This window comes from Panicum virgatum, chromosome 5K (genome assembly GCF_016808335.1).
Source record: "Panicum virgatum strain AP13 chromosome 5K, P.virgatum_v5, whole genome shotgun sequence".
Lineage (NCBI taxonomy): Eukaryota > Viridiplantae > Streptophyta > Magnoliopsida > Poales > Poaceae > Panicum > Panicum virgatum.
Window position 1 is genome coordinate 37,194,973 of NC_053140.1, and position 25,318 is coordinate 37,220,290.

The following is a 25,318-nucleotide window of genomic DNA, read 5'->3' on the forward strand; positions in this document are numbered from 1 at the left end:
TTCCCTCTCTGCAACCACGCTAGCTAGGATCCCGCTTCTCAGACAGAGTGGTGGAAATGGAAGATGAGAGGAAGAGAACCAGGCTGCGCAAATCCTTGCAGCTCTACCTGCGCAGGACGCTCAAGAAGATCCCTCCGATGCACATCCCCAGCCCAGCCATTCCGGCGAACATCGCCGGTGCGCGCCTCCTCTCCACCTGCAGGTTCCCGAGAACCGCGTCGGTGGACATGGACGGCGATCGCGCCGCCGCCGCCGCGGACGAGAACGTCAAGGACCAGGCGGCGACGCTCTCCGACGTCGACCGCTTCCTCTTCGACAACTTCCGGTCCCTCTACATCCATGACGACGACGACGCCAACAACCATCCATGCTTCCCATCGTCGTCGCCAGGCACATCCACATCGCTCGTCGACGAGACACAACCGACGGCAGAGACGTCATCTTCCTCGGAGTCGGTCGCGGAAGAGGTCAAGGAAGCCAGGCCAGGTGAGGAGAGCGGCGACAACACGGCCGTAGTGGTGTTCTCCATGGACCCGTACGCGGACTTCCGGAGATCCATGCAGAACATGATAAAGATGCATCATGGCCGCGTACCTCAGCCATTGGACTGGGACTTCCTTGAGGAGCTGCTCTTTTACTACCTGCAGCTCAATGATCAAGCTGTGCACAAGCATATTCTCAAGGCCTTTGCTGACCTCACTGCCGGAACTCATCATCAAAAGGGCAGTTCTGCCCCCGGAATATCCCAGTGGGCTCACAAGAGCGTTAGACGTAGGAAACAGTAGGATGGTATCTGCTGTTACTTCAGAAATTGTACCAAGGATACATTCAGGGTGTTTTGTGCTTGTTACTCAACGATACAGATATGAAACAGCAAGCAACATGCTGCATTTCACCCTTCAAGTTTCCAAACTTCATCTGCAGATGTTAAAGGTGATCCACACACAGAGGTAACCTTATCATACTACAAAAGATAATCAATTTGTGGACGAATCAAGTTTTAGACTGTACTGTTTGAGCAGCACATATACAGATAGAAAGAGTAAGCCAAATTTACACTCGTGACAGCTTTACAGTACACCTCGAAAGATGTATGTTGTTGCTTGAGTGACATATCAAAAAGCATAATTCTGTTACCCAGACGGCATAATTTCAATTGTAAAGAGAGGAAAATACAACCACAAATAAGTAATATATAAACAAATATAGCACTGGTTCTGAAATATTATTTTCTGTATTCAATAAGCTAAACCTTGCCAATCGGAAGTTGATCATATGAATAATACCTGCAGTTGTCTGTAATTCATCTTGACGAAAAACAAAGAGGCCAATTTTTTTATAAGAAAAGGCAGGACGATTTTTGTTGAAGGGACTTGATAGACTTTTATAATTCAGGAAAACAAGGGGGCAATTAAATTTCATGCTGGCATAGACAAAGGATGATAAACAGTCTGGAGCGTTGGCCAGGCCAACAGCGAATTTAGGAGTGTAACCAGAAAAAATATGGGAGGCCTGAATTTAGTGCAGATAAAAGAATTCGCATTATATTTACAAAAGGTCAATGGATAATCTTCTTATGTGCTTAACAGGCTTTTGGCATGTCCTCTTGTCCTCAGATTCCAGAACTGCCATATCACATTCTAAAAACAAATTGCATGCACCTCAAGAATGTGAGCATGTTTTGTTGACAAATAGCTACGTGTTCATCACAACCAGCACTGCAGTTATCACTAATAAAAATATAACACATAAGCAACAGAAGTGCCTTTAAACATGAGCGGAAGAGGTTGTTAAACTTGTTATCATGTAGTACAAACACTATATTTTCGAACAAGCTGCTCATATAGTGGAAGATGGTTCTTCGGAACAAAAACCCTGAACCTGTAAAGGAAATGAGAACGACGAACGGGTATTAACAAAGGTGCAATAGCATAAGGGAACAAACAGCAAAGGAAGAGACAATAAGAAATGGATACACCAAGAAGTCAAGTTACCCTTCAAGAAGTGGAAGTCTTCCTGGAGAGGAGAAAAGCTTTGCTATTTCTTCAAGTGAATCTTTGATGTGCATAGTCTTCAATTTTAAGGCCTTCATAAATTTAACAAACTCTCTGTACTCTGCACCACTAAGCTTTTCTCGGGCCTAGTAAACATAGACAAATTGAAGGAATAGTGTAAATAATGCAAAGATTAGCATATTAACAATACAGCACTTATTTCGCAAAGCACGACATGGGATCAAACTACAGTCAAAGAACAGCATACCAGCTTCAAGAAGGATGTCCCTGAGTTAGATTCCTGGCCTTCAGATTTTTCACAGATACCCTCATTCTTTCCACATGCTTTTTCTATGGTGCTTTTCTTTGATTGAGGTGTAGATCCTTCACCCTGGTATCTAGCCAAAGCTCCTGATTCGATATTTTGAGGCAATTTTGAAGAGACATCATCCAAGCCAACAGCATCTTTGGATCTGTCCAATAGTTTAGCTTTTTTAAGACCTAAAGACTTGAAGGTATGTACCTTCAGATGCCCATGTATTGCCACATCATCAGTCATATCAACAACCTTTGTATCCCGTGACAGTTGGTCTTCAGAGAAGAGCTGTGACGTCGATGAAGAGTTGTGCTTTGTAGCAAGGGTAGAACGATTAGCAGGAGTGATCTGAGCCAACTTCATAAAGTTACTCTTCATGGTCGAATTTACTGATAATGTAATTTGCGGGCACTCATTTTGTGGATTGGCAGCCTAGCACAAGAAAGACAGCATCTGTAAGCTCCAGGGTCATTAAATTAAATCTGATCAGCTATGTCAATGCAATGATTTACCAAATCTGATAGATTCTCTTCAGGTATGCATTTGTTTGCAACTGGTTCTATACAATCTGCATGTAACAACATTTTTCAAAATAAGTAGCAAATAATTAACGATTGCTAAGACAAATAGCAAAGCAGCATAAAGAGAAGTAACTAAATGCCAAAATTCCATATTTCATTCGGCCAAAAAAATTAAACAAATCAAGTGAGGCTGACGAAAGTCTAGTAGTCCTTTTATATAGTTGCACTGGGCATACAAAAAAAAAGTTCAGATCACATAACTCATGCTGTAGATATTCAAATATAATCAACAGCATTCGGTGGAGCAGAGCTGGCACTGTGTTTCTATCTGTAGAGAAACTCTTGCATAAATAAAGAAACTGAAATATGTATAATCATGAATTGAATTATTCTTTATTTTAACTTTAATAGTCACATGTGGAACTGTAACCTGCAAACCTATAAATTATCTTTAACGTTGTTCTAAACATGTATTCAAAATTTCTTCAGTTACAAGTGTTGGTGTATATGTGAGCCCATGTATAGAGGCCATCTAGAGGCTTATGTATAGGATCTATATATCCCACCCTTCTAGGGTTTGGAGGAATACAAGTCATTATTCTCTCCTACATGGTATCATTTGCCTAGAGTCTCTCCTCTCCTACCTCCCATCTCAGGGCCGCCGCCGCCGCAGGCGCCATGGCCGGCCGCTGGCGCCGCCCTCCCTCTCCCTTTCCTCCTTCCCAGCCGCAGGCGCCGGATCTGCTCTGCTCCTGGCGCGGCGCCGCCCCTGCTCCAGCCCGCCGGCCCTGTGTGGCACCACCCTGCGCTAGCCGCTGCTGCGGGCGAGCCGGCCCTGGGTGCCGCCGCCGCGGGCGCTGCCCCTGGCCCTCGCCGCCGCCGTCCAAGGCGGGCCCCTGGAGCCGCCGGCCCCTGGCCCTCGCCGCCGCAGCCCAGCCCGGGCCCCTGGAGCCGCCGGCCCCTGGCGCCCCTGGCCTCTAGCCCGCAGCCCTTGCGCGGCACCACCCGCGCTCGCCGCTGCTGCGGGCGGGCCGGCTCTTGGTGCCGCCGCCGCGAGCGCGCTGGGGCTGCCCCTAGCCACTGCCGCCGCACTTGTGGCCGCCGCCGGCCCTGCCGCCACTCCTCTGTTCCAGGCAGCCGCCCAGGCGCCTCCTCTGCTCCAGGGCGCGCCTCTGTTCCAGGCCGCCGCCCAGGCGCCTCCTCCGATCCAAGACGCGGGCCGCGCCGCCGCCGCCGCCCTCCGCGCCGCTGTCGCCGCAGCCCAGGACGCGAGGGCCGTGGGCGCGGGCGTGCCTGGCGCCGCCGCTGCCGCCGCCCTCCGCGCCGCTGTTGCCGCGGCCCAGGGCGCGGGGGCCGCAGGCGCGGGCGTGCCTGGCGCCGCCGCCGCTGCCGCCTCCCCTGCTCGCGCTGCGCCAGCCCCTGCAGCCCCTGCTGCCGCGGCCGGCGCGGGCCCTAATGGTCCGGCTGCCACTGATGCAGCCGCTGCGCAGCGCGCGTGGTTCCAGGCTGCCGCTGCCCCCTCTTCTCCATGGCCTGGGCTCGGTATGCCCCCCGCGGATGCGCCGTTCGCCGCCGCTGCCGTCCGCGGGCAGCCGCTCGCCACCGGAGCTGCTACGGCCGACGCCACTCTCGTAGCGGCCCTTCTCGCTGTAAAGTCCGAGGCTTCGGCGGCTCAGGAGCCGGTCCGTGCTGCTGCCCTCGCTTGGGAGCGCGAGCGCTCCGCGGCCGACGCTCTCACTCGTCGGGTCGCCGCGGAGAAGCACCACTTCCTTGTCCCGCCCGTCGTCCCCTTCACCGAACACGGCGCTTCGTCCTCCAACCAGGCTCCGCCCTCTGGATCTGGACCCCGGATCGACCCCCTCCGTGGTGCTCCTCTCACCGGCCAGACTGTGGGTGGCGGAGGCCGAGGGCATCGGCGGCGGAGGGGACGTGGTGATGGTGCTCGGGGCACTCCGGACCCGACCCCGGCTCCCACTCCTGCTCCTGGGCCTGGAGGTACGCCCTGGCCATCCTTCAGCGCCCCATGGCCAGGGCGCATCCCGATGTGGCCGTTTCAGGCCTGGTTATTAAAACGACGTTTTCACGAGAAAACGTTCTTGTGAAATCGACGTTTAAACGTTGAAACGTCCGTTTAAACGATAAAACGTCCATCGTTTCGTTAAAATCTACCCTCTATTCGTTTCGTCGTTTTATCGTTTTAATAACCCTGGTTTTAGGGTCAGGGGGGCCTCGTCCTCAGCCCCAGCCGGCGGCCATGCTCGCCGCTGTTGCTCCCCTATTCGCGCCGTTCTGGACCCCGTCCGCTCCACCCAGCCAGCAGCAGACCTAGCCTAGGGGTGGGACCAGGCCGCACTGGCGCAGTTCTTCAGCGCCATGGGGCAGACGCCGCCGGTATCCTCTCTTCTGTCCGACCCCCACACCCCTCTTCTCCATCTTCCATCATGGTTGGTGATGGGTATTGCCTTCCTGTCACCGCCGTGGGTTCTGCTCCTAGCTCTTTTCGTCTTCCTAATGTCCTTGTTGCTCCTCATATGGTTCATAACCTTCTTTCCATTCGTCAGTTTACAGTTAACAATTCTTGTTCCATCGAATTTGATTCTTCTGGCCTCACTGTAAAGGATTTGGCCTCCCGGCGTCCGCTACTCCGGTGTGACATCACGGGCCCCTTTACACCCTTCGCCTTCCTTCTTCCGCTGCACCACTCTCGCCTTCTTCTTCGCCCTGGCCGTCTTGGTCTGCCGCTTTTGCCACGACGCCGTCTTCCACCACCTGGCACCACCGTCTTGGTCACCCTAGCCGCGACGTTCTGGCTCAGCTCAGTCGTAGTGCCGATGTTCCTGGTACTAGGGCTCCTGCTGAGCCCCTCTGCCATGCGTGCCAGCTCGGTTGTCATGTTCGGCTCCCTTTTTCTTCTTCGCATGCGACGCATGCATCTGATCTTGTTCACTGTGACCTGTGGACCTCTCCTGTTTTTAGCCTTTCTGGTTATAAGTACTATCAGGTGGTGGTCGATGATTTCTCGCACTACTCTTGGACGTTTCCTTTGCGCGCCAAGTCTGAGACCTTCCTCACCCTCCTCCACTTCTTTGCCTGGGTGTTCACTCAGTTCGGCCTCACCGTTAAGGCCGTCCAGTGTGACAACGGGCGGGAGTTTGACAACTCCACCTCCCGTTCTTTCTTCCTCTCTCGGGGTGTTCAGCTGTGTATGTCTTGTCCGTATACCTCTCCTCAGAACAGCAAGGCTGAGCGGATGATTCGCACGACGAACGACGTCGTGCGCACCCTTCTAATCCAGGCCTCTCTGCCCCCGCACTTCTGGGCTGAGAGCCTCCACACCGCCACCTACTTGCTCAACCGTCTTCCGTCCACTGCTTCTCCTGCTCCCACTCCACACCACGCTCTTTTTGGTACCCCTCCGCGCTACGACCACTTTCGGGTCTTCGGGTGTGCGTGTTACCCTAACACCTCAGTCACTGCTCCTCACAAGCTGGCGCCCCGCTCGACTCGTTGTGTGTTCCTTGGTTACTCCCCTAACCACAAGGGGTACCGATGCTGTGACCTCACCTCTCGCCGCGTCCTGATCTCCCGACACGTCGTCTTTGACGAGTCGGATTTCCCCTACTCCACCTTCTCCACACCTTCTCCTTACCCCGAGCTGGAGTCTCTGTTTCCGACTAACCCGGTGGTTCAGCCACCTTTTCCTGTCTGTCCTTTCCCTGCAGGCTTTCCCGGTACACCGGCACCGTTCCCAGTGATCCCTGCTGCGCCGAGCGCGGCCCCGGTGCCCGCAGGCGCGCCACGCGCAGCCCCCGGACCTCCGATCGTGCCACGCGCGGACCCGGTGTCTCCAGCTACGCCACGCGCGGCCCCGGTGCCTTCCCCTGCACCTGCGCGGTACGCTCAGCCGGTGCAGGTGTACCGGCGTCGTTCGGTGCCGACACCGGCGCCGCCTCCAGCTCCAGAGGCTCCTGCAACGCAGCCACCGGAGCCGTCGCCGCCGCCGCCGCCACAGGATCCCTCTCGAGCCGAGCCGGCGATGTACCACCCGCCCGTCGTCCATCGGGATCCTCGGCATATCCATCCCATGGTGACTCGGCGGATGACGTCTCAGGCTGCGACTCTCTCCGCCACCGAGGGAGAGCCGCGGGTCTCTCCGATACCCTCCTCTGTCCGCGACGCCTTGGCGGATCCTCACTGGCGTCACGCGATGGAAGAGGTGTACGTGGCTCTTCTTGCCAACCAGGCGTGGGACCTCGTGCTGCATCCGTCTGGTTGCAATGTGGTGACTGGCAAGTGGATCTGGACGCATAAGCGTCGGGCTGATGGCACACTGGAGCGCTACAAGGCTCGCTGGGTTCTCCGGGGGTTCACTCAGCGACCTGGTGTGGACTATGATGAGACATTCAGCCCAGTGGTGAAGCCTGCTACTGTACACACGGTCCTTTTGCTTGCGCTCTCGCGCTCCTGGCCTGTGCACCAGCTGGACGTGAAGAATGTGTTTCTTCACGGCACTCTCAGAGACTGTCTACTGCTCTCGGCCAGCGGGATTTGTGGACTCGAGTCCTCCAGATATGGTCTGCCGACTCAACAAGTCTCTCTATGGTCTGAAGCAGGCTCCTCGGGCTGGTGAAGGTGAGGTACTGCAAAGCGCCGGCCAGACTCCGGTAGGCAGTAGGATCATCCACCGGATCACCCAGATCAGCAGACAGCTTCGCCTGATTGTCGACTGGAGTGGAGCAGGGCTTGCAATCAGTCATCCCAGCCCGCTCCAGAATATCGAGGGCGTACTGCCGCTGGTGAAGGAGAAGATCAGACGAGCGAGGCTCAACAGTGACGCCCAAGAAGTGGTGGAGCTGACCGAAATCCTTCATAGCGAACTCCTACTGCAGAGAGGAGATGACACTCTGAAGCAACTGCTGACTGGAAGCTGTGAGCACAATGTCGTCGACATATAGCAGCAGATAGGCAGTCTCATCCCCACGGCGGTAGATGAAGAGAGACGTGTCAGACTTGGCCTCAGTGAACCCCAGTGTCATCAAGAACGTGGCGAACCGAGAGTACCAAGCCCGATGAGCCTGCTTCAGTCCATAGAGAGACTTGTTGAGCCGGCAGACCATATCCGGACGACTCGAGTCCACAAATCCCGCAGGCTGAGAGCAGTAGACAGTCTCTGACAAGGTGCCGTGAAGAAACACATTCTTCACGTCCAGCTGGTGCACAGGCCAAGAGCTCGAGATCGCAAGTGAGAGGACCGTGCGCACCGTAGCAGGCTTCACGACCGGGCTGAAGGTCTCATCATAATCCACACCAGGCCGCTGAGTGAACCCTCGGAGAACCCAGCGAGCTTTGTAGCACTCCAGTGTGCCATCAGCCCGACGCTTATGCGTCCAGATCCACTTGCCAGTCACCATATTGCAACCAGACGGACGCGGCACGAGGTCCCACGTCTGGTTGGCAAGAAGAGCCGCGTACTCCTCTTCCATCGTGCGACGCCAGTGAGGATCCGCCAAGGCGTCGCGGACAGAGGAGGGTACCGGAGAGACCCGCGGCTCTCCCTCGGTGGCTGAGAGAGTCGCGGCCTGGGACGCCATCCGCCGAGTCACCATGGGATGGATATGCCGAGGATCCCGATGGATGACTGGCGGGTGGTACACCTCCGGCTCGGCTCGAGAGGGAGCCGGAGGAGGCGGCGGCATCGACGGCTCCGGTGTCGGCGTCGCAGGAGCCTCTAGAGCAGGAGGTGGCGCCGGTGTCGACGCCGAACGACGCCGGTACACCTGCACCGGCTCAGCGTACCGCTGCAGCGCCGGGTTCGGCGCCGATACACCTGCACCGGCTCAGCGTACCGCTCAGGTGCAGGGGAAGACACCGGGGTCGCGCGTGGCGCAGCGGGAGACACCGGGTCCGTGCGCGGCACAACCGCGGGCACCGGGGCCGCGCTCGGCGCAGCAGGGATCACCGGAAGCGGTGCCGGTGCGCCGGAAAAACCTACAGGAAAAGGACAGACAGGTAACGGTGGCTGAACCACCGGGTCAGTCGGAAACAGAGACGCCAGCTCGGAATCAGAAGGTGTGGAGGAGGTGGAGTAGGGGAAATCCGACTCGTTGAAGACGACGTGTTGGGAGATCAGAACGCGGCGAGAGGTGAGATCAAAGCATCGGTACCCCTTGTGGTCAGGGGAGTACCCGTGGAACACACAACGAGTCGAGCGGGGCGCCAGCTTGTGAGAAGTGGTGGCGGAGGTGTTAGGGTAACACGCACACCCGAAGACCCGAAGGTGGTCGTAGCGAGGAGGGGTACCGAAAAGAGCGTGGTGTGGAGTGGGAGCAGGAGAAGCAGTGGACGGAAGGCGGTTGAGCGGGTAGGTGGCGGTGTGGAGGCCCTCAGCCCAGAAGCGCGGGGGGAGAGAAGCCTGGATCAGAAGGGTGCGCACGACGTCGTTCGTCGTGCGAATCATCCGCTCAGCCTTGCCGTTCTGAGGAGAGGTATACGGACAAGACATACGCAGCTGAACACCCCGAGACAGGAAGAAAAACCGGGAGGTGGAGTTATCGAACTCCCGCCCGTTGTCACACTGGACGGCCTTAACGGTGAGGCCGAACTGAGTGAACACCCAGGCAAAGAAGTGGAGGAGGGTGGGGAAGGTCTCAGACTTGGCGCGCAAAGGGAAAGTCCAAGAGTAATGAGAAAAATCATCAACAATGACCAGATAATATCTATAGCCAGACATGCTGAGTACAGGAGATGTCCACAGGTCACAGTGAATGAGATCAAAAGCATGCGCAGCATGCGAAGAAGAAAAAGAAAACGGAAGTCTAACATGACGACCTAACTGGCACGCATGACAGAGGTGCTCAGCAGGAGCCCTAGTACATGGAACATCGGTACTACGGCGGAGCTGAGATAAAACGTCGCGGCCGGGGTGACCAAGCCGGCGGTGTCAGGTGGTGGAAAAAGGCGTCACGGCAAAAGCAGCAGACGAAGAAGAAGCTGAAGGCGGAGCAGCAGAAGCAGAAAGCCGAAGAGTGTAAAGGGCCCCGGGCTGTCACATCGGAGGAACGGACGCCGGGAAGCCGAATCCTTCACAGTAAGACCAGAGGAGTCAAATTCGATAGAACAGGAGCATAGTCACAGGATTCGGGGTCGATGCCTCGTCCCTCGACCCGGGAACGTCGTTCCGATTCGAGGGTCGGGGTCGAAGAGGGTCAGTGTCCCATTCAAGGTTGGATCGTGTCCCGGTTTGAAAGGGGTCGCAGCCCCATTGCTAGCAGATTTAATTGGGATAAGGAGGTTAAGGACAGTGGATTGGTGTGGTTTTTGTTAGACAATGAGCTGAGTGCGTGTAGCATGGTCTAAATGTACTCTTTTATATGTTTCTTATATGCTTGTGCAGATTAGTTTCTTCATTAGTAGCACATATATAGTTTTTGTCTTTATCGACCCGAAGATATCGACCCCGATGAATCAGGGTCGCGTCCCACATAATAATTTATCGTTCCATAGATGTATACCCCATTCGAACCATAATTTTATAAAATGACGACCCTCGACCCTCGACCCCGTTCCTCGACCCGGTCGACCCAGGAACTTTGTGACTATGAACAGGAGTTGTCAGCAGTAAGCTGGCGAATAGAGAGAAGGTTGTGAACCATCTGAGGAGCAACAATGACGTTAGGAAGACGAGGAGCAGAACCCACGGCGATGACAGGAAGGCAAGACCCATCACCAACCATGATAGAAGAAGGAAAAGGGGGTGTGGGGGTCGGACAGAAGAGAGGATACCAGCATCGGGAGTGGTGTGGAACGAGACGCCCGAGTCGGCGATCCACTCGGTGCTGGTCGGCGGCATCAGTCCCATGGTGCTAAAGGACTGCGCCAGAGCGGCCTGGTCCCACCCCCAGGCCAGGTCGGCTGCTGGCTGGGCTGAGCGGGCGGGGTCCAGGACGGCGCGAAGTGTGGAGCAGCGCCAGTGAACATGGCCGCTGGCTGGAGCTGAGGACGGGGCCCCCCTCCCGGACCCTAGAACGGCCACATCGAGATGCGTCCTGACCATGGGTTGCTGAAGGATGGTCAGGGCGTACCTCCAGCGGCAGGGCCAGGAGCGGGAGCCGGTGTCGGCGCGCCCCGACGGCCCCCACCCGTACCGGTGCTACCAGAAGCAGGGCCACCAGTGCCACCACCACCACCCCGTCGCCGGCGACGTCCACGCCCCCCCCCCCCCTCCTCCGGTCTGCCCGGCGGGAGCAGCACCAAGGAGTGAGGTGGCAGGAGCAGCGGAGGAGGCCGGTGGAGTAGCAACGAGCGCGGCGGGGGTGGGCGAGGACGATCCGGGCGCGAGACCCCTGGTGATCTCGAGGGCGAGGTCGTCCCGGACCTGCAGGAAGGTCGGGAAAGGCCTCTGGCGGGCGATCCAGCCCTTCAGGTGGTCGTAGGTGCTGCTTAGTCCCCGTAGGACATTGAGCACCAAGACCCGATCGGACACCGGATCCCCGAGGTCGTGAAGAGCATCGGCCATGCTCTTCATCCGCCGGCAGTACTCACCGACGGAGAGGTCCCCCTGCACGAAGGTGCGGAAGGTGGCGTCGAGCTGGAGGGTGCGGTACTCGGCGTTGCCGAGGAACTGCCCCTCGAGCGCCACCCAGGCCTGCCGCGCGGTGCCGCCGTGTCCTGACGAGGTCCTGAAGATCCAGGGAGATGGTCCCGAAGATCCAGGACAGGGCGACGCTGTCGAGGCGCAGCCACGTCACGTCACGGGCCTCGATCGGCGAGTCGACGAGGACGTGGTCGTCGAGGACGTAGCGGCGGAGAGTGAGGAGGACCTGGTCCCGCCAGCAGCCGTAGCAGGAGGAAGCGGGGTCGAGGAGGACGGAGACCAGGGCCCTGATGTTCTGGACGCCGGCGGCCTGGAGGTGGAGCTGGGCGACCATGGGGTCGGTCGGGTCGCACCGGGGTCCAGAACCAACGGGCGGGGCCTGGTGGGAGGAAGAGGCGCCGTGCTCGTGGTCGACGGGCAGGCCGGAGGAGACGCGGAGGTAGCGCTCCGCCTCGGCGACCCGGAGAGCGAGGGCGTCGGCCGTGGCGCGCTCGCGCTCCCAGGCGAGGGCTGCCACGCGGACCCGCTCCTGGGCCGCCGAAGCCTCCGACTTGGCGGTGAGGAGGGCCGCGGCGAGAGCGGCGTCGGCCGGCTGCCCTCGGAGGGCGGCGGCGGAGAGCGGCGCATCCGCGGGGGCCATCTCGAGGCCCAACCACGCGGGATCGAGCGCGGCGGCGGCGGCGGTAGCAGTCTGCTTGCCCGCAGCGATCGCGGCGCGGTGGTCCACAGCGGCAGCGGCGGCCGCATCACCGGCCAGCGGCTGCAGCAAGGGGCAGCAGGGGGCCGGGAGCACCCCCACCGCCCGCGCCCCCTGCACCAGCGCCAGCAGTGGCGGCGGCAGGGGCGCGTTGGGCAGCCCCCCCCCCCCCCCGCGCTCGCAGAGGCAGCGGCGGCGGCAGGGGACTGCAGGGCGGGATCAGGGCGGAGGCGGGCCGCCCGCGCCTGGAGGTCCTGCGCCGGCTGCTGCGGCCATCGCAACCGCGGCGTATGGCGGCCGCGGGCCTCCCAGGGCACGCATCGCGGCTGCAGCAGAGGAGGGGAGGGGCCAGGCGGCGGCGGCGGCGCCCTGCGCGCCCGGCGCAGCGCTCCCCGCGCCCGGAGTAGAGGGAGGGAGGGGAGGGAAGGAGGAGAGGGGAAGGGAGGGGGGCGGCGGCGGCGGGTGCTGCGGGCTGGTAGGAGGGAGAGAGGAAGGAGAAAAAACCCTAACCCTAGGCTAATGATACCATAATGACGGGAATAATTGCTCTATTCCTCCAACCCTAGATGGGTGGGTATATATAGAACCTATACATGGGCCTCTAGATGGGCCTCTATACACATGGGCTCAATATACTCCAACACTTAGTAGTAATATTTTCCCGAGGAGAATTTTACAACATCAATATGCCAGCTATCAAATAAGCTGTGAAAAACCATGTTCACAGCAGAACACATATCATTAACAAGCATGCTGAACTAAGTTTCAAAATGGAAATTACTTAAAATATTTAAGTGTATGTGAACTTGCATATAAAAAAATAGATAGAAACAGATAAAGAAGTTTATCACACTATTCAAAACTAGACCTTTACCATTACAATCTGTTTGTTTTAGCTTTAAAGGATCTGAAGTAGCTTTATCTCGAAAAAAACGGGTCAATCCTTGGACTACTTCTCCATATCTTGAGTAGCACTGCAGAAAGAATATAACCATAGTAAAGATACCAGTAAAGAGCATTGTAGGAAGACAGTAAGCAAATGCCACCTTTATATAAGGTCGGAGCCAATACGACATCTGAGATTGATAGTGTGGCTGCGCAAACCTATAGCCAAAATGCAATGCAAAGCAGCTTAGTTATTTTGAAATGCAAACATGGTTCAAGATGCAAAAGCTTGTGTGTAACAACATGTAACATAAAAGTGCATACCTTAGCTCACAAAATGCAAAACTATTTTGAAACTTTTAAAGTGTTGAACCTTATTGGGTGTCACTCTAAGTATTACAATATGAAACCTAAAATGAGTAATGACAGTATACTGGTTGCAATACGTGAATAACAGAAGAAATAAAAAAAAAGTGTCTCTTTCTTGGTTCCAATTTAACTCCTTACAAATATTCTCTGTATCTAGTACTCCCTCCGTTCCAAAATATAGGTCGTTTTGGCTTTTCTAGATTCATAGTGTTTGCTAAGCACCTAAATATAACATATGTCTAGATACATAGCAAAATATATGAATCTAGAAATGTCAAAACGACCTACATTTTGGAACGGAGGGAGTATTAACTAAAACAATCAAATTATAATGACTGGACAAAACCAAGAAACTGTTCCTTATGTATGAAATGTCATGGTGGATTGCGCTGGCCATGACAGATATTATAGAAGATCCCCTTTGAGATCAAGACTGTATGTGTGCTAGCATCACTATACCAGGAACATCAAGAAATAATTGACAACCTAGCACAATAAATAATATATTTCCATGAGAAGTCCAGCACAAAACCAACAATGCTTAAATTGCTTAGAGGACTATGATTAGGCCTACCTTTCGTCACAGTATATTATAGCTCCATAGTCATGGCGGTGTCTGATAACACGTCCAACAGCCTGATTGACAGCCCTTGCTGCCTGTTGCACATACCATTCGTTTCCTGTCAACGTCTACAAAACAATCATAAGACAGTTTTTGTAAAATTGATCAGCAGAGGTCCGCTTAACCATTTACTATGAAATTATTGAACCTTTGTGTTCTTAGATGATGTGCCCAGCTTATCCAAATACTCACGCTTGAGCCGAACCTGGAACAGACAGAAAGAAAAATTGAAAGATTAATTAAAGGAAAAGGCCAATTATGTTTTCTGAAAGCCAAAGAGCAAACAGTATGTGCAAGCTCATGCAGGTCAATGAGCAAGGAAGCAAAGGAAAAACATTTTATCTCAAGAAAACCCAAAAAATAATGACAAAATCTTTCCAGACTTAATAGATACACCATGAATTCAACTTATCCAAAAAGCCAATGAAATACGTGTGTGTGTGAATACTGAATATAAATGAACCCAGCTCAACATATAAAGCCAGCAAAATTGAATATTTTCAGTACATAATTGCCAGCGCCAAACACACCGATATGAAGGTAACAAAAGGGGACATTCTTGCCTTTTAGAAAAGTTTAGGCAGATAATACCACATCATATAAATAGAAACAAACCTTCGGATCAGTTGGGGTAGCGAAGGGCATTCCAGTAACTATTACTGCCCTCCCAGCACGGTCAGCAAAATCAAGACCCTCACTAACCTGTGCAAGCAAAATTGCATAAATGAGGGAGCAAAACTTTAAGTTTAGCGAAAAAACAACATTTTGGAAATGCTACTCCCAATGTTACGTCCTTCCAATGACCCTTTGATTTCTTTAAGTTGTTTAATCTCGCAGCCAGTGCTAGGGAGAGGGGCCCTGGCAGGGCCCTCCCTCCCTCCCTCCCTCCCTCATACTCCATAATCTGGCACTAGAACCATCTAGTTCTATAGACTCATAAGTATACTATTTGGCCGCTGTCATCAAATTATAGTAACTTAGAAAATTACCCCCGTCCCTTTTTTGTCAACTCTTTTCTGACCTGACACTGGTTACTTCTATAGCTCAATGACTTATATTTTATAGGATCAGAAATAAGCCTTACTTGTTCATGGTCTCGTACTCCTGCTATCCTCAGGGCATTCATGAAATTTCAGCTTTATAAATGTAAAGTACATATCATCATTACAGCACCCACAGATTTAATTATATTATGTTAAGCATGTTTTATCTTTCAGCACACGAAAAAAGAGTAAACATAACAGTTATAATTAATCTTCGAATCATACAGACTCGCAAAAAAAATATCATTCAACTCAAGAACATTGAAAACGAAAAATCAAAATCAAGAGGAGTTAGAAAAGATAGCGAAGGAAGCTGTTGTGGTGAAAAAGAACAAACTTTGCCACGACAAACTGCAAAAAATATTGCCCCAGAAGTAGAAGAATCGCGTAATTTTGCTGCATAATCCTGCAAATAAAGTGGTTCACAATTATATGAGCATATGAAGTGTTTAAAGTCAAGTGGGTCTAGTAAAATATTTCATAACCTCGATTGCACTTGGAAAGTTTGATGATTGCCTAGGCTCTATAACTGGCTGCTTGTGCTTACAGATTCGCTGCCAGATTGTGTTCTCAGATGCTGAATTTGAATGGTTCTGTAAGAGATTAAATTATAAATGTCTAGAATAAGTACTTCAAGTGATTAGAACTACCAGTCGGATATTAGGAATACCCTATTTTTCCAGAATTCGACACACTTATCCATCATAGAATATGAAGGGAAGAAAACAAGGAGTCCGTCTGGCACAATGCGCGCGAAGTTTACTGCAAAATGAGCAAATAAGTCAGCAGAGTTATATCAGAATAAAAGCAGCTGCATTTTTTTACTATTGGCCTACCTATAGCAGAACCCAATTCTTGTTTATATTGTATAGTCTCACGCGTACGATAAGAGGAATTAAGTGCTTGTCCAGAAGGGCCCACAGGCACTACTCCAACCCATATTTGATCTGGGGAAATGACATGAGGATTCTCTAATCTAACTGGGAATTCACTGGATTTATGGAAAAAATGTTATCTTGGTAATCAACATCAATAAGCAACCAACAAAGCTCGAAGTCAGTGATTAACTAAATAGATACTTACAGGTTTAGTTCCATGGCTAGTGAATCCAAGGGAGATAAAGTGCCAGAAGTTAATATAATGGAGCGCACACCCAGCTTGAGAAATTCTTGCATCGCAAGCCCCGGGTTGAAACACCACCAACTAAGGGTTCTTGAAGATTTACCTGGGAACACAAGAAAATTGTGAATAGTTGAATGTATAGTTATTCAGTTGCTGAGGAGACTAACTAAAGAGTACATTATCTTATTTAAAGGGACCATGTCTGATAGGAATCAATGTAATTATTCTAATCATGCAGATTAGAATTGAGCAGTGAACTGTACCATGTGTCACATGTGGTTTTTCCTATATCTGAAAGAAGTCAGTGGAATAATACTATGTGTGCGGTTCATAGTGAGCAATGAGCTGTACCAGGGATTAGACTTTTTCGTTCATATAAAGAACATATATGTTACATATCAACTTTGGACTTACCCAGAACTTTCAATGCATCTCCAGATGTTTGCTGAGATTCGTTCACATGAAACTGTAAAGATTGAGTGTAGTTATAAGAGTACATTAAAGTATGCAAAGCTTATGCTGCAAATATGAAAAGGAGGGTTGGATGACAACAAAAGAGTGAAGCCAGAATTATGGAGAGGCATGGAAATAACTTAATTGGATAAACCAAAAAAATGAATGGAGAAATGCAATTACAGAGATACAGAATTGAAGAGAAACTTACTCGATAATATTTGGCATGGTCTTGACCACCGCCCCTAAAAATTATGTCTAAAATGTCCCTAATTGACTCCAATCTACACACTGTGGCCTTTGCCTGGGCACCTGGTCCAGTTTCAGCAGAATTTCCTAAATATGCAGGAACAAAACAACGTTACTGAACCACCTCACATGAACCATCCAGATATTTGTTAACAGTTCAATGTGTTCAGCTAACACAATAAAGCTCCAAAAGATGGACAACTTTGGCCTCACTAATTATCAAGAATAATAATGCATTGTCATATAAAGAATAATACAAGAAAAAATCAATTACCTTCCTCTAATAGCAATGAAGCACAATCAATTGTCTCAATTAGTTTTTTGGATGTGTCAGACGTAATATTCAGTTCAGAGAGAAAGTCGTATATGTAACTCCCAGCTTTTGTGCAGCCCAACTCCTTGGATTCGATTACCAACTCACCAATTTTTTTCTCAAGTGCCATTAAGAGAGCTGGAAAGAATGTTTTGATATTACCAACAGGGAATCAGTCTCAAAATCGTCAAAGTGAAGGTACAAGCCTTCCACATAAGAACAAAAGAAAGGCATAGTAGTTTAGAACCACATGGATCCAAGTACGGCTATGAGAATTTGGAAGAACTTTAGCTCGCCTTTGAGGATTGCATAATTTTCAGGGTCGAATTGTTTATCAGCAGAATTTTCAGTGGACCTCTTTGCTGAACACAGTTTGATGCATTCATGAGCTTCTGCTACACAAGCAGCTAGATTATTTGGATGTAAGTCAAAAGAAGCTGCATCTGCACATATACTCTCCTGCATAAAAGAGTTGTGGTAAACTTAAGTCTAGAGTGTAGCTACTTTTACATTCAGAATAAGAATTCTTAATTTAAGTTTAAGGCTATAGTATTGAGAGTTTAATTACTAAATAAATTAAACAGAAGGAGGCCCTTACCAAGTTGTGTGCTTCATCAAATATAAGTACTGCATTGTCCCATGGTATGCTATTTAAGGAACGACGGTTTCCCGGATCAATAAGATAGTTGTAAGGAGCAAACAAGATATCAACTGACTTTGAAAGTTCACGGGAGATGTAATATGGGCATCTTGAATGGTAAAGAAAAAGATGTCACTAGTGGGTCAAAAAATCCATGAAGATGTTTGCCATTGATCTGTAATAATGGAAAATACAGAGAGAAAATATGAAACTTACGGGCCGTTAGATTTCCCTTTACCAATATTAACCAAATCTTCTATGTCAAAAGGCTTGCTCCCAAAGTCAGGTTTGTTTTTCATGAACTCTGCAGGAAGTGCCCTTCATGAGCAATGTAATTTTCTTTAGAATAAAAAAGAAAAGTAAGTAGCTAAAGGTGGCTAGAACAGAAGTATTCGACCAGCATTGAATAGGTGGGTAGAACATAAGAAAGGTCTCCCACTTAAATAGACATTTGCAAGAATCAAACAACAATCATGGCATTCAGAGAGATAACACCCTTTATAAATCAGAATGGATCAGGGTACAGGCAAGAATGTATTCATGTCTGTTTCCTTTTATGGTTGCCATTTATTTTGTGTGGAGCAAGCAGCATGCAGAGCCAAATTTAAGGCTTATCTAACAGAGAATAACTCTCTGTTGCAATTACCAGAGACATTGTTATTATGCTGGCACCAGCGTTTCTTGCAGAGGAAGTGACAGGCATTGTTCTGTGCTCTTCCACGGAGTTTGCTCACTTCGTTATGGACGCACATCTGCTCACGGGAGCCCAGCACTGCCATTTTCGGCCTGTGAAACATTATACACCAAATTGATTATGAACCATAAGAGGTTCTAAGATCAGTCAATCTACAGGTCTCGAAAAAAAAAGATCAGTCAATCTACAAATGCAGCTACCAGAGACATTTCCAGCCCTCAGCACCATGGAATTCATGAGAAATTACTTAACAGCAGACAGTCCGACACAATTAGTTCTCAAATAAGAACAAGGTACTGAAGAACAAGTTCAGTTGCTGACCTGTAACTGGTGGCTTTGAGTTCCTTGATGACCTGCCGGAGCTGGCTGTGCGTCCGGGAGGCGTATATGATCACGGGGTACCCCGAGTGCTGCTCCTGAGACACGGGGTACCCCGAGTGCTCCTGCTGAGACAAGGGGTCCCCTGACTGCTGGCTCCCGTAGTGCGGCTGCTGGGTCCCGTAGTGCGGCTGCTGGCTCCCGCCGCCGCGGCCGCCGCCGCGACCTCCCCGCAGGAACTCGCCGAAGGTGCGGCGCCACGCGAGCGAGGCGCACAGCAGGCACAGCGTCTTCCCCGTCCCAGTCGGGCTCTCCAGAAGCGCGTTCTTCCCCTGTCCATTGATCCGGCGGGGCAACGCCAACCCGAAGCAGTCAGAATCGAGCCGAAAATTGGGTAGGGTTTAGCACGCGGATTTGGATGATTTGGCGGCGGGGGGATTGGTTACCTGCTGCAGGGACTCGATCACGCGGTCCATGTAGGTGATCTGGCAGTCGTAGGCATCGAAGGGGAAGTCGACATCGACGCCGCGGATGCTGTAGACCGGCATTTCGCCGCCGCCGGCGGCAGAGGCGGCGGCGGGAGGAGGTGTGGGGGCGGGAATGGGGGAAAGCTTGCGAGGGAAGGAGTCGGAGAGTGCGCGCCGAAGAGGAAGAGGGCCTTTGGTCGCTGAAGAGGCCGAGCCGGCGCTGTTGGACAGTCGCGGAACCAAAGCCTGTTGGGCTGGCAGATGAACAGTGTAATATGAACAGTGTAAGGCTGGGCTTATTCCCTCCCACAAAATACTATTCATCCTACCAACCGAACAGGCTTTAAGCTGCATCGCACGGGCTGGCCTGCGCAATTCGAATCCCCGGTGTGAACATATACTATTTTATAATTCTCTCAAAAAATGTACTATTTTATAAAAAAATGGGTTTGAACAGAAATTTGGCGAGCCCCGCAATGCAATTGGCGTGGTACAAAACAAAATCTGGTAGCATTTTCTTTTTCAAGGAAAAACCTTATTACACTTTCGGGTTAGGTCTAAACATAGTCTATTTGTGCTAGAGAAACAAAAGTGGCTTTTGCATGCCTAAATTGTCGTAGGCCGACGAATAAATCGTTAAAAGCACTTACTTAAGCGTAAAATGTGGGCATGTTGTTTAACCGTCTAAAGAACTACCATCGTTTTTATCATGCTCCATGCTAAGAATATTGGAAGTACAGCTAGATGTTATTGAGTAGGGGAGCTCTCAATGCATCAATAACCATGTTTTTTTGTCTCACTTTGTTTGAGTTTAAAAATATCAACACCTTCAATATCAAATTAGTTTGTTTTCTATTATATTTTACTATAAATTTAACTAAAAATAAATAGATTTAACTTAGGGTATGATTGGATAGGCTAAAATCATGCTAAACTTTAGATAATTAAAAATAGCCCTATCGTGTTTGGATACATGAAGTAAACTTTAATTGAAGTAATGAGAAAAGTCACATTTATACTTTTATACCAAGCAACCGCTGAGAGAGGATAAAGTTTGGGATGGCATTTTGGTATTACCATCCGCTCCTAGAAACTAGCCCGCATTAGCTTAGTTTCGGAGGGCTAATGGACTAAACTTTAGTTGGAGGCTGATTCATATTTAGCCTCCCTATTTGGATCATCTAGAGTTAATTTTTAGCTGGCTAAAAATTAGCCCTGGATCAAACAGACCCTTAAGCAAACTATTATTTAAAACGGAGAGACTATTAGGGCAGATACAACAGGCCGTTGAGGCCCGTCAACTTGCTGCATCTTATCTTTTTGCAAAAAAAAAAACCCTCCAAGAGCAGCATTTACTCCGCAGCCGTCGTCACATCTGTCTGCGGCTTGCTCTCGTTCTCCCAAGCGAAAGGCAGGGGCGGCCCCATTGAACTCAAAGGTATTTAACTGAATACCTATTATTTTGAGGAAAAAACAAGTATATATAGTGTATACATGTATGTATATTCAGGAAAATGAGAAAAATAGAGAAAATCTCGTGGATCGCAGTATTCTTCCCCGAAATGGGCCGAGCAGCCCAAATAACAGCCCAATTGGCATGCCATCTTATCCCCAGGCCTCCTCACCGGCCCACCCCAGTCCCCTGTCGCCCCCTCCTCCCACACCCTCTCCCTCAGCGTCAGGTCGACATTCGCGCAGCGCGAACAGCCGCTAACCCTAGGCGGCGCGGCGGGGTGCGGCAAGCCGGCGGGCGGTGGCGGACACGCAGGCACCAGGCGCGGCAAGCCGAGAGGCCGCGACGCGAAGCTCGAAGGCACGAGCAGGCCGGCGCCGGCTAGGCGCAAGCGCGCACAGCGGTGGCGGTCGGCTAACCCGGGCTGGGCGGCCTGCGGCAGCAGCGGCGCGGGCAAGCGGTAGCAAGCGCGGAGCGCTGCGTGATGCGGCTCGGCTCGTAGAGCACTGTGCGGCCATGGGCCCACGATGGCCGGCTGTCCTGCTCGGAAGCGGAGGTGCGGAGCAGCGGAGCCGCGGCCCACGGAGGGCAGCGGGTGCGGCGTGCCGGCGCAGCACTCGCCCCTCGGCTACTCTCGTACTCAGCTACGGCTTGTGCTCTGCAGACCTCACGACGGGCAGGTGGAGGTGGCTTGTCAGAAACTCACAATTGAGAATTGGTAAGATAATTGTGCTAATTGCTATTTCAATTCTCTGGAATTTGTGACAATGGAATAGAGGCAGTGATGTAGTGAGCATTTCTTGATTTTGTAGATCCCAAGTGAAGTCTGAAGCATGAGGAGGAAGAGTGGTAGTGCTACTGCAGATTTGAGGTCTTTCTTGGAAAGAGCTGTTGCAAAGAAGGGACAACCTGATCCGGAGAATGTTACTCCATCTATAAAGAACCTGCTGCAAAGAAGAAACAACCTAACGCTGCAATTTGTAAGCTTTCGTATCAATGTTGTTAGGCTATTTTATGATTTTATTCTCTATATATTTGAGATGTCGCTCCTTGATATATTTATTATTTAGTACATCTATTATCTATATTGTCACAACCCAGAAAAAAAAAGGAAAAGAAAAACAAAATTCCACGCCGGGCCCACCTGTCAGCCGCCCTTCTCCTTCCCGTGCTCTGCTCGCGCGCACGCGTCGCCCCCTCGCCGTCGACCATCCTCGTTCCACGTGCTGGTGATCCTCGTTCCGCCTGTCCTTATCCGCGGCCTCACCCTCGGCCTCATCCCCTCCGCTAGTTCCCGTGCCTGACCGGCCTTCTTCCGCTCCAAACCCTAGCCCCGAATCCCCACTGCCACCGCCGCCCCCAAGCCGTGCCACCGCCGCTCGCCGCCGCGATTCACCCGCTCCGGTGAGCGCCGCCTCGATCCCTCGCACGGGAAGCTTCTCCTCCCCCTCCTCCTTCGATTTCGCCCCTAACCCGGCCCCCTCTTTCCCCCTGCAGGGCCGCCGGCGAGCGCCCTCCATTCGCCGCCGCCCCTGCTCGTTGCACCGCTCCTCCGCTGCTGTTCCCCGCCGTTCGAGTTGCCGGTGAGGCTCGCCGCCTCCTCCTATTCCCCGTGTGCACCTCCCCTTTTCCGCTCGGGCCCTGTCTCGCTGCGCCGCCTCGCGCCGCCGTCCGCCGGCGCCGCAGCGTCCACGCCGCGCGTGCGCGCCACGCACGTGCGCGCGCCCAGGCGCGGGGTCAAGGCAGGCCTTGGCCTTGACCCGGCCTGGTAGTGCCGCCCGGCCCCCTGGGCCCACCTGTCGGTGGCCGGGCTGGCTGGCTGTGGGTGCACCTAGCGATTTAGCTAGGGTTTTCTTAGGCTTTATTTGGCTGCAATCTTGCAAACTGTGTAGAAATTCATGTATAGCTCCAAAAATTATGAAACTTGTTTTGTTGGATTCCTCTAGCTGAGATCTACTCAAGAAAAATATTGTTTTGCATGTTACTCTACTGTAGATTTATCTATAGTTTTGTCTTGCAAAAGTGAGTTTAATGCTTATGTATTTGTGTACTGCTCGAAAAATGCCAAACCAAATTTTGTTAGGTTCCTCGTGAAATATTCTTTCCATTGGTGCAACTTACTCATGTGTTTCCTTACTGTTTGTTAGGGTTTTATTTCGATTTCGTGCCTGCAGTCCAAAATTGTGGTTACTACTCTATAAACGACTGCCCATGAAATGAAATGTGAAATCGTCACTAAATTAAATTTGTTGAACTACAACTTTATCGTGAAGGAAAGAAATCGTTATCCATGAATAACTCATAATCTGGCATTGCATATAGAAGTGGTCAATCTCGCGGACGGTGACTACGAATTGGTGCCCGCGGACTCTCGTGTGGATCAGGAGGTCAATTTGAATTGTGCTAACTTGTCTCAAGAACTGGGCCAAGCCCCAGAGGCTTTTCTGCCTGACAGTGCCCAAGAAGGCAAGCCCCGGAGCATAATCCCACTATTTTTTCCGAATTATCATTCCACTATCTATTTATTGATGTATTGTAATATTTTGTTTTCTGCATTTAAGTTTTCTAGGCGTTGATCGAAAACCCTAGATGCATGATCCCTAGGAACCTATGTTTGTTACCGGATCTTTTATCGACTAGTTGCCATGCTAAATAGGTACGGTAGAAGTCGAGTGGTTTTCTGCCTCTCGCGAGCAAATAGGATTTGTACTAACTTTAATTCCTGTTGAAATGTAAGGACAACGGGCGGGGTTGCGTAGTTGTGATACCCCGCTGGTGTAGTCAAAAAATGGCTAAGGTCGCGGTGTGTGGCTCATTTCGTTAAGCGTTTGAAAGTACTAGCCACATACCGAGAAATATGGTAATCGGTAAGCTTAAGTACCTGATTGGACCGGCGAGTGGAACGATCTCGCACCCTCCTGGTAGAAGTAGGGTTTATATTTTTGTCGCGACGTACGGGTGCAGAGTGGTCGGACTCTGTAGTCGGGGAGGGTGTTCCGGATCCACGGACTGGAAAGAAAGGGAAAAAGTAGCGTGGGCGGGAGCGAAGTCGATCCCCATGCGTGTGGTCTAGGTTCCCCTGGCCAGGTTGAAATCCGATTCAGAATCGTCCGCCTCTCATGGCATGAGATTGCTTAATGCTTTCGGTCACACAGAGTAACAAGTGTAACATGATGATGATAATACTGCTGGTTGATTAAATGATTGCTCTACCATGTTTGTGTAGAGTTAGTTGCAAACTTAGAATGGTTAATCCAACTAGAATATGGCGAAGTACAACCTGAAAGTAAGGATCAACATTTAGCGGCAATTTTGGCAAAACAAACCCACCAACCAAAAAGCCTTGCATGTCTAGTTATCGGACTATGTTATATCCGGAGACGGGTCAGTCTTGCTGAGTATTAGTATACTCAGCCTTGCTTGTGGCACTGTTTTTCAGGTACTAACTTTGAAGATCTATTCGCGAGTCTTACTTGGCCGTGTACCTTGCCTCCCGGTTGGTCTGTTCAGTGGGATAGTCCTTCAGCCGGTGCTGACCACCCTCCCGCTGAGTGACGCTTTCGTACGGGCTTTATCGATGCGTCACGTTATTTCGCTAGTTATCTTTTACTGCTTCCGCTGAACAATGAAACTTGAATAATTTGAGTAGATGTAACTCTGTAGTACTTTACTATTCTGAATATGGTTTGTAATAAATTTCCTTTCCGCTGCAATCACTCTGAGATGTATGAATTGTTCTGTGTTGTAATCTTTGGGCTCACCTTCGTGTGAGTGTTGTCTGCTGATCCTGGAATAGCGTGGCTTTAATCGAGGCTTCACTCGAGGAACTACCGGTGAGTGCCAATTTGGGTCAGAGTTGCTTAGCAACAAAGATCAGTGCACCCGGGCCCAGTAGTTTTGGGTGGTTCCGCCACACTCGCCGCCTCCTCCTCTTCCCCGTGCGCACCTCCCCTTTTCCGCTCGGGCCCTGTCTCGCCGCGCCGCCTCGCGCCGCCGTCCGCCGGCGCCGCAGCGTCTGCGCCGCGCGTGCGCGCCAAGCGCGTGGGCGCGCCCAGGCGCGGGGTCAAGGCAGGCCTTGGCCTTGACCCGGCCTGGTGGTGCCGCCCGGCCCCCTGGGCCCACCTGTCGGTGGCCGGGCTGGCTGGCTGTGGGTGCACCTAGCGATTTAGCTAGGGTTTTCTTAGGCTTTATATGGCTGCAATCTTGCAAAATGTGTAGAAATTCATGTATAGCTCCAAAAATTATGAAACTTGTTTTGTTGGATTCCTCTAGCTGAGATCTACTCAAGAAAAATATTGTTTTGCATGTTATTCTGCTATAGATTTATCTATAGTTTTGTCTTGCAAAAGTGAGTTTAATGCTTATGTATTTGTGTACTGCTCGAAAAATGCCAAACCAAATTTTGTTAGGTTCCTCGTGAAATATTATTTCCATTGGTGCAACTTACTCATGTGTTTCCTTGCTGTTTGTTAGGGTTTTATTTCGATTTCGTGCCTGCAGTCCAAAATGTGGTTTAATATAGAACTTTTTGCTGGAAAGTGAGAAAATAGTAAAACCAATTTTGTTAGC

General features: G+C 51.2%; 1 protein-coding gene across 6 annotated transcripts; it reads right to left on the reverse strand.

The window, feature by feature from the left end:
* Positions 1-1,506: 1,506 nt before the first annotated feature.
* On the reverse strand, positions 1,507-19,495 carry LOC120707257 (regulator of telomere elongation helicase 1 homolog). 6 transcript variants are annotated; one of them, XM_039992110.1, is made up of 23 exons: positions 19,276-19,491; positions 18,833-19,161; positions 18,464-18,603; positions 18,034-18,121; positions 17,776-17,926; positions 17,474-17,636; positions 17,139-17,315; positions 16,827-16,951; positions 16,577-16,628; positions 16,124-16,265; positions 15,877-16,031; positions 15,711-15,802; positions 15,526-15,633; positions 15,378-15,446; positions 14,613-14,699; positions 14,146-14,202; positions 13,950-14,065; positions 13,168-13,225; positions 12,990-13,095; positions 2,823-2,878; positions 2,263-2,742; positions 1,995-2,140; positions 1,507-1,881 (listed from the first exon to the last, which is right to left on the reverse strand). In XM_039992110.1, the coding sequence occupies exons 1-23, from the start codon at positions 19,375-19,377 to the stop codon at positions 1,803-1,805; spliced, it is 3,078 nt and encodes a 1,025-aa protein (XP_039848044.1). In that variant the 5' UTR covers positions 19,378-19,491; the 3' UTR covers positions 1,507-1,802. The 6 variants fall into 6 exon arrangements, 5 of the variants coding, with proteins under 5 accessions (XP_039848044.1, XP_039848045.1, XP_039848048.1 ...); XM_039992111.1 differs by having other exon boundaries at positions 12,996-13,095; positions 19,276-19,466; XM_039992114.1 differs by lacking the exons at positions 18,833-19,161; positions 19,276-19,491 and having other exon boundaries at positions 18,034-18,135.
* Positions 19,496-25,318: the final 5,823 nt, after the last annotated feature.